Consider the following 12059-nt stretch of genomic DNA (forward strand, 5'->3'; position numbering starts at 1 on the left):
CACATTGTAAATCGCTTGTCAGCACAGCCAGCTCTCCCCGGGATCACAGCGCCGGTGACAATCCAGCCCATCTGCTCCGCTGCCCGCCCGGTGCCACCGCAGCCCGGGGAGCTGCCGGCGCCTCCCGGCCCCGCCTGTGCCGGCAGGGCCGAGAGCCGGCACCGGCCACCCGGACTGCGGCACACGGGGCTGCCAGAGCAGTGCTGAGCGCCCTGCTCAGCACACGGGGATGTCAGAGCAGTGCTGAGCGCCCTGCTCAGCACACGGGGCTGTCAGAGCCCTGCTCACTACCCTGCTCAGCACACCGGGATGTCAGAGCACTGCTCAGCACACCGGGCTGTCAGAGCCCTGCTCACTACCCTGCTCAGCACACGGGGCTGCCAGAGCAGTGCTGAGCGCCCTGCTCAGCACACGGGGCTGCCAGAGCAGTGCTGAGCGCCCTGCTCAGCACACGGGGCTGCCAGAGCAGTGCTGAGCGCCCTGCTCAGCACACGGGGCTGTCAGAGCCCTGATCACTGCCCTGCTCAGCACACGGGGCTGTCAGAGCCCTGCTCACTACCCTGCTCAGCACACCGGGATGTCAGAGCCCTGCTCAGCACACCGGGATGTCAGAGCAGTGCTGAGAGCCCTGCTCAGCACACCGGGATGTCAGAGCAGCGCTCAGCACTCTGCTCAGCACACGGGGATGTCAGAGCAGTGCTCAGCACCGTGCTCAGCACACGGGGATGTCAGAGCACTGCTCACTACCCTGCTCAGCACACCGGGATGTCAGAGCACTGCTCAGCACACGGGGCTGTCAGAGCACTGCTCAGCACCGTGCTCAGCACACGGGGATGTCAGAGCAGCGCTCAGCACTCTGCTCAGCACACGGGGATGTCAGAGCAGCGCTCAGCACCGTGCTCACCACACGGGGATGTCAGAGCAGCGCTCAGCACCGTGCTCAGCACACGGGGATGTCAGAGCAGTGCTCACCACCCTGCTCAGCACACGGGGATGTCAGAGCAGTGCTCAGCACCCTGCTCAGCACACGGGGATGTCACCATCTGCACCACTGCTCTGCTGCACTGAGGCACACCAGCACCTCTGCACCAGGGACCAGTGCGCTGGCACTGAATCAACACAGGGAACCACGCGGTGCTCTCAGGTGACGATGGCAGGGGACAAGGACGGCTGTCCACATCAGACACCCGAAGGCTCAGCAGTCTCGAGTTTAAGATGCATAGATTCGGGGTGAGACTGCCAAAGGGATCACGGACTTAATTCTGAGAAGGAACAGCTTCAACACTCCCCTCCCTCCCTTTAATTGATTCATGTAATGGACTACGAGGTGAAAGCCAATGGTTTATAACACTTGTAGCTGGGGACTGCCGGAGTCAGCAGTGTATCTTCTGCTGCTGTTCTTCCCATTTTTCCTTGATCTCATTACAATTTACCTCCTAATTCATTTCTTCATCGTGAGTTTTCTTCCCTCTGTTTATCATCCACCTCCTATTTATTACCATTTGTCTCCTTCCCTGCACTCCTGCAGTATCTGGGATTGGGATTTGATATTCTGGAAGCGTCTCTGGAATCAGGTGGTGAAGGCAGAGCCCAGCAGCTTCTGGCTCTTGTGCACACGTGAGCCAGCCAAGGCACTCCTTGCCCGACACACACACTGCTGGTTTAGAAGCATAACCAGAGATGATCCTCTTGTGGAAGAAGGTGTGAGAACCTCCCACCAGATGAAGAAAAACAGTGAAGGAAATGGTGGAGGTAGCAAAAGTCAATGTCTTCTGCTCTTTCCAAATCATACACCCACTGAACAAAGAGAAATGATCCTTCCCCCTCATTATTAAAATACTCTCAACCCTCCTTTTGCCCTGAAAGCTCATTGTTTCCTGGTATGGCCCACTGTGCTCAGACCTCGAGGAATAAAATCTCATTAAAACCCATTTAAAAGTGTTTGCCACCCTTTTACTAGTTTAAAAATGTTCACTTTAAGATTTCCAAATGATTTTTACAGAAAGCACATAAAAACATGCCATCACCAATTAACGTAAAGGAAATTAAATTTAAAACGCTGGAGAAATATTCTGATGAGCCTTATGTTTGCTTAACGCCAACTAAAATTTCCTTGAGGCATTTAATAAGTACATTTATAAAAGCTCACAAAGCAGAGTTCAAAAGTCTTCTTGCTAGTAAAATATGAGCCTTAATTAACCTACAGTTTCACATTTTCTGGATTTCAATAAACCTGTAGGCATTTCAGCAGAGCTGGATAAATACCTGCATGAATACTGCAAGGATTTTCTCTGAAAACTAATTAGCAATGCTTTCAATAGCTGACTTCAACTAAATCTGTTTGACAAGGGAGCTTCATACCCTAAATCCCGCAGTGAGGGTTACTTCCAGCAGATAACAGATTTCACAGGAAAGCGTATCCAACAAGACTGACAACCGCTGCAAAAACTATGAACGAGATCTCCAGGTATAAAACCTTTCCCAGCAAGGACAGACTGCAGCCAAGGTCTCATGTGACAGCTCTGAGATTGCATCCTGCCATCCAGTTACAGTAATCACAGGTGACAGTGCAGGATTCCCCCAGGGACAGGAGAGGCAGGATAAATTGTTTATGTATCAAATACAAAGCCCTAATATAGCAAGGACACTGTGTACATGCAGAAGCCTCCTGAACTTTGAGTGGCTCCAGACACTGCTGCTGTGTCACACACAAACCACAGTGGCCCCAGTTGTTGGCTCATTGCCCTCTGAGAAAGTTGACAAGCAAATCTATTTCCCCTTCAGGAGCCCAGGGATTCAGTGGGATGGACCTGGGTGGGGAAAGCAACCCAAGGTGTGCAGCCAAGAGTCACTTGAGGAGGAAAAGTGTAACAAGATCTGAAAAAAAACCATGCTGAGAACTTATCAATCCCCTTCTTTTGTGCTCTTCACCATTTGTCTTGAAAGAGGTCAGAAAATGCTTACCCAAAACTCTTTCTATAGGTGGTGGGCATGTCTTTCCAAAAAACTTTGCAGTCTTTTCCATGACATCTTTTTTCCATGCTAAGTGCCAAAGCTGTATATGTTTGTCAGCACCTACACTGTTTGTAAGACTTAAATGTTCTTATCTGAGGAGCTCTACCCCTACCAAGTGTATTATATTTATATTGAGCAAGATACTTTATTTCCTCTCAGTCTTATGCCTTAGGAATTAGGCAGAGTACTCAGATTTATCAGCTCAAAGGAAAAGCATTTTCCGTGACATCTGTCAACTCAATACCTTCCAAGCCAATGCATATTCATTCCTAAAAACACCACCTCACAAATAATCTCCATCAGCAGGGAGGCCAATTCCTTTCACAGATGAAATTCTGGGCAGAAAGGTTCCTCCTGAGATTTGGCCCCACTAGGGGAGTTCACAGTGCACACAGTCAGTTCTGTTGCCCAAAGCAGACACATCTGACAGACCCGACAGACCAGAGACCACGGAGCTGAACACAGGAAACAGTCAAGGAAACACAGCAACCTTCAATATCTACCGACAATGGAATCATTGCATCAACTATCCTGAAGAGTTTTCCCCACCTTCCTTTGAAATACCAAGTAAAATTAAGTCAGAAGAAACACCTTTAACAGCTGGTGGTGTAGAACAGGCATTTTACAATTTCTTTGCTCTGCTAAAGTACTGGATAATCTCATACAATATTCCTATCTACAGCTTAACATATAGGCTTCAAAATTATCATGAAAACCTATTTCTTTCCAGCTTCTCTAACTCTGCATATCAAAATTGAATACAACTCAGGATACTTGTCATCCTTAATGTTCCATCTCCCTGAACTCACAAAATGAGAAGCAGTGAATTCTCACTATTTGCTACAAGTTTCTCTGCAGAGCAAGGTTTGGTCTGCACTAAACAACGATGAAAACTGATTCCATGAATATCCACCATCCCCATTAAATGTTTAATTTTTAGTTCAAGAACCATTAATATCACTCAAATACAAGCAAAAGTTGACCTAGTCACTAACGACTATGCACTATTATCAGCATCATGGAAATCACATCTCTCACGCTTTCTTCTTTGAAAAACACAACAAACACAACACTGCACAGCCATGAACACAGATCCAGTGTTTTCAGCCTGAGCTTTGCAATCCTGGATGTTGCCTGCTCACTTCCAGCACTGTTGGGAAGGCAGAAGTTCTCGCTTAGGGCGGCTGATCTGTAACCCAGGGGAGCAGACACCAGCACCGACACCTCACAAATGAGCTCCTCACACTCTAATCAGTCTTAGAGCTTTGCCTCGATTAACAGCAGCCCTTCCTGCAATTGCCTCTCCTCACCCTGGATGTTCAGAGGGCTCCTCTGTGTACAAAGCCTAGAGACAAGAAGCTCCTTACAGGACAGAGTTGGCCTCGCAGTCACAGAGACCCCATCTGACAGTCGCACAGCCAGCCTGCGGAAAGCTCTTCCCACCTTTCCACATTTATTAATCACATCAGCACCAATGCACCACCTGCTCTCCCCCTCAGTCCACCTCTGCCAGTGGTAGGACACTGCACCACGTCGCACCCAAGAGCCCGAGAACAAAACAACCACAGAAGTATCAAACAAGCGATCGCACAAAATGAGAAACTGACTTCTACATACCATGAGCCACCGGGCAGAGCCCTCCCTCCCCGCAGCAGGAAACTTGTCTCCCACCTGTCTGAGGCCCTTCGGTAACTTCTTCCTTTTCCCAAGGTGCTGGCACAGGTTTCGGTCATTTTCCCGGTCGGAGCTGTACTGGTGCTGGTGGAGCCTGTTCTTTTTTGGAAGGTACGACAGCCCATTGGTAAGTGCTTCCCGTTTCTTCTTGGCCAGAGGGTTCTGTCGCTTCTCCACACGTTCCTGAGGTTTCAGAGCTACGTCCTTCTGCAAAGGGAGGAGAAAAACACAGTGGTCTGTCATTGTAGCACAAAAGAAAGATGAGAGACTCCAAATATTTCAGAAGGCAAAGAGCACAGAAAAACGGCTTTTATTGTCTAATTCTTACGACCTTTTATGAGGTGATCCCATACAGACTGAACATGGTTGGTGAATAGGAACACCACCTCTCTAATGCCGTTGGTTAAACTGGAGAAACAGCAAAACAGCACCTGGAGAAAGATTGTTCTGAGAAAGGAGAGTTGTTTTACCAAGATTGTTTTGAGAAGAAGCTTTCTTAAGAAATTTTTCCTTGGGAAAAAGTTAGCAGCTGCCAGCAGGCTGAAATCTCTCAGACCCAGAAATATCAGGCCCACAGTGGTCAAACTACAGCTCTGCTTTGGTTCCAGGTGACCAGCAAAGCACTCTCAGGGCAATGCTGCAGTCACCAGAAACGGAACAAACCCACTCCTCACTCATGTCCTCTCAATCAAAAGATAGGCAAATGCTAAATAAAATTGGCAGGATGAAGTGAGTGCATGGAAGGAGACACATCCCCCTTGAGACTTCGTTCAGTCAACCTCAGTTCTCATCGGCATCTCATGTATCAACAGAGCACACACTGAGAAGACAGCATTTGTTTATATGCTTAATATAACAATCTGCTTTGATTTAAACAATGCTTGACTTTTCAATATTTATTCTTATTATTTCTTGTATTTGAGAAGCCAAGGCACGAGCTGACCTAAATCCAGTTAGGGCCAATGAATCCCCATTGACCTCAGGGCATGCTTCCCTCCAGCCTGACTTAAGCAGAGAGTTCCAGATCTCAGGGAGAGGGGTGAAAAGTGCACGAAAAAAGCAACTTGTATTTGAAAACTCTGTCACTGACCCTTTAACCCCCAGAATCAATGTCTGTCTATAAAAAAATACTCCACACTTGTAACACAAATGTGAGTTTTGTCACTTAGCCCACAGCTGTTTTCTTACAAATAACCTGCAACGCACGGAACCCCTATTTTCGTTTCAGATAAATGTTACTTGAAATGAATCTTTTTCAACAGCACGGAATTAAAGGCAGAGGAAGAGGAGGCTGGAGAATTCATTAGGAGAGAAGAATGAGAAGCTATTGAGAAGATGTTGATTACAGTGCAGATTCTGCATCCAATAAATGCAACGTGCTGAGTCACATCTGCTTCCAGAGCTGCCCACACTGGGGTCTGGGGCTGCCCTGTGAGGGGAAGTTATTCAGTCAGGGTTGTGCTTCCAGCACTCTCTGCCAGCATGCCTGGATGCCTGCGCCAGAAGCTTCCATGCCCACCATAAAGTGTTGGGTCATCTTGTGAGCCTTTCAGCTCTTGTTTATAGTCACTTAATATTATAACTGACAGCAGGAAGGGCTATTGGTCCCTGTGTCACATAAAGGCTGAGGCTCAGGAGAATATAATTCGAATTATGGCACCTTTTAATGCAAAAAAACATGCCTAAAGGCAAAAAAGCAGTTTGGCTTTAATTAAAGACTGCTCCCCAGATGACTTTCTAAAACACAAGAGCTTCACAAAATTCATAACTGAAACCAATGAGATGATTAATTAAACTGAAGACAGTCGTTGTTCAAATTTGATATTTAGCAAAGGGAATGATTTTACAGACATTAAAGATGGGAGTACTGAACAGAAGCTGGAACACTTTTTCTACCTTTTCTTCACCTAGAACACCACAGGAGATACGCTGGGCTTTCCTTCAGGGTGTTATTCATATCCAAAAAGTTAGGAGCCTCATCCAACCTCATGAAAGAGAATTTGAGCATCCTTAGCTACAACACAGGATTAGTAATTTAAGAAACCTCCCGTGTCTGCTCACTGGTCCCTCCCTGACTCTACTGAAAAAGAGCTCAGGAGTAGCACTGATCTTCCAAAAATCCTTTGGGATCTCCTTGTGCACAAGCAGAGGGATCCTGCAGAGCAGCCCAAGGAAATTAAAAGCCTTTTCTCAGCACAACTTCTGCCTCCCTTCCCAGGAAGGTTTTAGGTTTAGCTGCACGCCATAAATGCAGGAAGGCAAATTCTCAGGGGCAGTGACCATTTCACCAGTGCTCCCCATCAACAGCATCCACAAACACACCTGGACCTCTTGGATAGCAAGGGCAGGTTATAAAATAGCAGATATTTTATGGTAGAACTGATTTGTAACTTAGGATAGCTGTCATGCTGCTAACAATTCTTTTTTTCAGGTCAGCATAAAAAAAATTCCAATGTTTTATGAGTAGAACATTATACCAGCAAAGACTTCTGTTAAAACACATTGCTCATGTTTGTAGATACAAATGCTATTCAAGAGAATTCACTCTAAACGTGAAAGGCTGAAGGAGTGAACAAAGGGGAAACTTTCTGGGGAAAAAAAAAATCTTCTAATGACTAAGTAGCTTTTGTGGGATTTTTTTTCCCCCAGCTGTGAGTGATCTAAATGAAACAGTGGCAGGCTTCCAGAAGCTTATAAAATGTTTAAAGGGGCCAGGAACTTCCATCAAGAAATAACTCGTTCCTATTAGCTTTAAGGAGGGTGTGAGATGGGTCAGCTCAGCAGATCACTGTGGATGGTCCTGGGAGGACCCTTCCTCAGAGCCCGTGTTCCAGACAGCTGCATGAGGCTCCACAAATTGTCAGATACATCCAAAGAACGTGGAGCTCCGGAGAACTGGGAGGAAGGAATCTGCTCACACCCCTGTGGCAAAGATGAGGGACACCAAATCCACAAAGGCTTCCCCAGCCTGGATGGAAAGGCACCTTCCAAGGCAGAAGGAATGACTGGCAGGAATGTTCAAAATTAAGGAATGTTCCTCTTCTGCTCACAAAGAGAGGCCAAGGAGCTCCAGACGTGCCTAACTTGTGAAAGGGGCCTTAAATCCTGTTTGGTGGGTGGGCTTGCTGTGACACTGAGCCGTAAGGATTGGTGTTTAGACAACCCTGCTCTGCCAGAAGAGCTGTCTGCTCTTCCCCACTGTGGGGAAAATGACAGAGTGCTGGGGATCAAACCCTTTGTGAGGGACCTGTGGGGTAGAGCCTCTCGTGGATTTCAACAGAGACACGACTTGGCCTGAAAATAAATACCTACATAGAAATGTGTGTCAAATTCTTCATCTGCAGACTAAATGATGACATGATAAAAGAATAAAACTTAGACACAGGTGGACAAGATGCATTAAAAATAGCTTGACTGGAGCTCTCCCAGGGTGTTCTCCTTGTGTTTGAGGGTGCAGACTGCCTGGGATTGTGTCAGACTGTGCCCCCTGGAGCCCCTGGGCTCTGGGGAGGCAGCGCTGGGCTGGGAACCACAGCCCTGCATAAATCACTTCCCCATTGCTGCCCTTTCTCCCTCATCCCATTTTTATCTTTCCCTTGTTTAGATAGGACAATAGCTGTACCATGCCGTGTGCTAGTACATTAGCCAGCACAATCTTAATTACAGACTTCAGGCATCATCATGATTAGAGTAATAAGCTGTAATTACTCTAAGGTGACAGGACTGCACAGACCTTATCTACATAGATAAGAAGATGTAGTAATATTTCATGTCGAGACGTATTTCTCAGCAGCTACCCACGGAGTGGATTCAGCAGCAGACCCCATGAACACTCTCAGTCTCTAATGGAGGTTTCTCTCCTCTCCTGCCAGCATACAAGCCCACACATTATTAAGTAAATCTTACAAACATATTAGGCACAGTTTAAAACCATCTCTTTCAGAGATATCTTTCATCAGCAAAGTGCCTTAAGTGTATCAGGAAGGTGACTTAAATGTATAAATATGTAATTACACGCAATTCAATACGAAAGGGCATTAATATTTATGAGTGTACTGTATAATCGAAAAAAAATTCCATTTGTTTTATTTCTTTTGGGCACATTAATCAGGCTGATCCCGCTGCAGGTGCCCTGGTGGGGAAGGGCCTGTGGTGCTGAGCAGGCTCCTGCCCAGTGGGGCACTGCAATCACCTGGCTCCAGTCAGCACCCACAGCTCCAGCCCAGCCCCAGCCCAGGGGAGGAGGAGCAGCCCCCCGGCTCCATCAGACCATTTCTCAAAGTAGGAGGCTTGAAGGACACACTGCGTTCTCATCAGGTCTTTCAGGGAGCTGTGCCTGATTTATTTCAGCAAAGTCCATCATCTTGCTACACAAATGACAACTCATTGATTAAAAATCAAACCCTCAGTGGCAGCAGAGCAGGGCTTTGTGGGGTACACTCATCACCCCCATGAAGCCACCCCAGAGCCATTCCCATTTCTGCCCTTCCCTCCTGCCCCTGCCCTCTGACAACACCTTAAAAACTATATGTGAATAACTCTGTTCCACTCCTTATTACAGGTTTTTTTCTATGGGAATGCTGGAAGCAAAACAACACTGTAAATGCAGTGGCTACCAAATACACTGCAGAAATGTCTCTGCATGGACATCTCAGGTACTGCTCAGGGGTTTCAAGCCTTGACCTTTCCAAACCATCCTTGTGGATTAGCATTGCAATTCCAGTGCTGTAAAAACTGATTTTCTGAATTTGCATTGAATGTGACCTCAGTAAAATACAACTTTTAAAAATTGATTATTATAAACAGGAGTAGTTTACACTGCAGTGCCAGTTAAACCAAATTACAGTTGCAACAATCTACAACTATATTCCAATTATTTGCTCCTCAGGTTCTTGCTGAAGTCTTCTACAGCTTTCTATCAGAGACCAACAATTTATCCTTCACTCCAAGAACAAAGTATAAGGAAATTAGACTGTTTTTTTTTTTTCTCTCAAACGTCAAATAGTCATGAAATGTCAATGTAATGCTCCACTTTAAACACAAATATTTAGAAAATCAAGCTTGAAGCTGCCAGTCTGCCCCGTTCACTATTCAGACATCCCAATGTCCCTGTCAAACAGAACTGTAAGAAAGGCACTTCTGGAGCCTTTCAAGGTACAAACAATTCACATTTGATCGGGAACACTAGTGCAGAAGGAAGAAGCCAATTAAGGGGAAAGAAAATACATTTTCAGTAGCTACAAAAGTCAATTTGAAATTCTTTCCCAGTTCCATCCCGAGCCCAGGACAGCCCACCCCCTCAGCCTGCTGTCAGCTGCTGCAGCTCTGGGGCATGGGACGTGAGGGGAAGCAAGAGACAGCCAAAGGGAACAGCACGACACAGAAACCATGGCAAAACCACCACCCTCGCTTTCACCCACTGCACTCAGCACAGAGGTTCAGCCTGCAAGAAGTCAGGATACCTGCAGGGTGCAGGTGAGAGAAATCCTGCAGCTTGGCCAGCACAGAATCCCAGAAGGGTTCGGGTTGGAAGGGACCTTAAAGCCCATCCAGTGCCACCCCTGCCATGGGCAGGGACACCTCCCACTGTCCCAGGCTGCTCCAAGCCCCAGTGTCCAGCCTGGCCTCGGGCACTGCCAGGGATCCAGGGGCAGCCACAGCTGCTCTGGGCACCCTGTGCCAGGGCCTGCCCACCCTGCCAGGGAAGCATCACACAGGGGCAATCCTTAGCTGGGAATTCAGGACAGCAACATGCACAAACTGACCCCAAACTTGCACAAACTGACCCCAAACCTGCACAAACTGACCCCAAACCTGCACAAACAGCTGCACAAACTGAACCAAAACCCCTCAGAAATACTGTTAATCTGAGAGTACCAAATTTGCCATCACATATTGACAGTCTCCATCAACTCCTACTCTGTTTCTGTTACACTGGAGAATTTTTACAGCTGATGGACGAAAATGCCTCAGATCTTCCATACCTCTATCATGTCTCATAATTTGCTGTTTTCATTCCAGCAGAAACAAGATGTAAAAGTCTGAAAATCATGCACTGACCAGTCCCTCTAATCAAAATAAGAAAATAAAATGAGATGCTTATAATAACCATTAATTTACCTTCAGATAAAATAGTTAAATGTACTGTGTATTCTTCAGATGAACAACTAGTTTCTCAGAGGCATTTATCTAGGGGAAAAAAGTTGCAAACACTCTTAAAATAACGCCAGGGAAAAAGGAAGGCGAGTGTAAAGCACAATGCAAAAGAGAAAAGGATTCTCAGTGTCACTATTACAGTATTTTAAAACACAAGGGACTGGTGAAGAGAGGTGTGATGCCAACTAGATTGGGTGCAGTAGCCCATCCACTAAAGCCAGCAATTCCTTCAAGCCACAGGACCTTCACAGAAAGGTTTAATCTCGTTTTGTTTGCTTTGATTCCACAAAGCTGCAATCCCTTGCCTCCTGCATCTCTCTGGAACCTGAAAACAAAGTGGTTCAGTGTTGTGCGAAGGGGTTGAGCAGCAGAGAGGGGACTGAAGGCAGTGCCAGGCTGGGGGACGCTGGGGTGGTGCAGAGGAAGGAAAACAATAGCAGAGCAAGTTGCTGTCCGCTCCAGATATGTTGTGTGAAAGCGCCTCTGTGGCAAAGAGATTGCTTTGATTTTCCATCCCCAAATCATTTGGTAACAATGGCATTGATAAACAGAAGGCTCCTTTTCAGGTCCTGCCGATTTAAATTACGCACAAAAATACATTAAGGCGACATTATTGAGGTTACAAAGTCAAGGGCTTGGAAGTTATGAAAGGGCAGGATTAAGGCTGCAGCCACCACCTTAATTCAGGCCTCTTGTGCATGCACGCCGAGATACAATCTTTAATTACATGATCCCATGCTGCTGTTTCCCTCCACAGAATGGAAGGTGTTCAGCTAATGAGCAGCCACTCAGGATTTTGTTTGCTCCTCTTTGTCCATAGCGTGGACCCGGGCCTTGTTTACTGCCACTCCATTCACACCCTCCTCTGAATGCACAATGATTAATTTCCTCAAGGGCTTTTCTGTACAGCTCCTCCCGATGGTATCAGACAGATGCTCAGCAAATACCAGTGGCCTGTTTTACACTGGTTTTGCCGAAGGTATTTCACTATTCCCATTCTATAGGTGGCAACAGCAGTCCTGACGAGTTAGGTCAGAAACGTCTGCTAATTGTAAGCGTTCTTTGGGAAACACCTGAGATTGGATTTCTCAGAGAACTTGGCTCCACAGAGCATTTTCTCTAATGAGGCACAGCCCTCATTGGTTTCAGCAGCTGCCAGGAGTGCTGGGCACTCCTGAAAATTGGGCTTTAGTGAGCACCATGTGTTATAAGGA

General features: G+C 46.7%; 1 protein-coding gene across 5 annotated transcripts in view; it reads right to left on the reverse strand.

The window, feature by feature from the left end:
- Positions 1-12059, reverse strand: part of AUTS2 (activator of transcription and developmental regulator AUTS2) — a 768033-nt gene that overhangs the window by 556774 nt on the left and 199200 nt on the right. For 3 of the 5 annotated variants that reach the window (XM_066202163.1, XM_066202161.1, XM_066202160.1), the window contains exon 2: positions 4633-4896. In XM_066202163.1, coding sequence (XP_066058260.1) covers positions 4633-4896 — 264 coding nt within the window. The remainder of the gene's footprint in view (positions 1-4632; positions 4897-12059) is intronic. The other 2 variants (XM_066202165.1, XM_066202162.1) reach the window with 1 other exon arrangement.

Source organism: Chamaea fasciata, unplaced genomic scaffold (assembly GCF_029207755.1).
Source record: "Chamaea fasciata isolate MVZ Bird 193981 ecotype frontalis unplaced genomic scaffold, bChaFas1.0.hap1 SCAF_21, whole genome shotgun sequence".
NCBI lineage: Eukaryota > Metazoa > Chordata > Aves > Passeriformes > Sylviidae > Chamaea > Chamaea fasciata.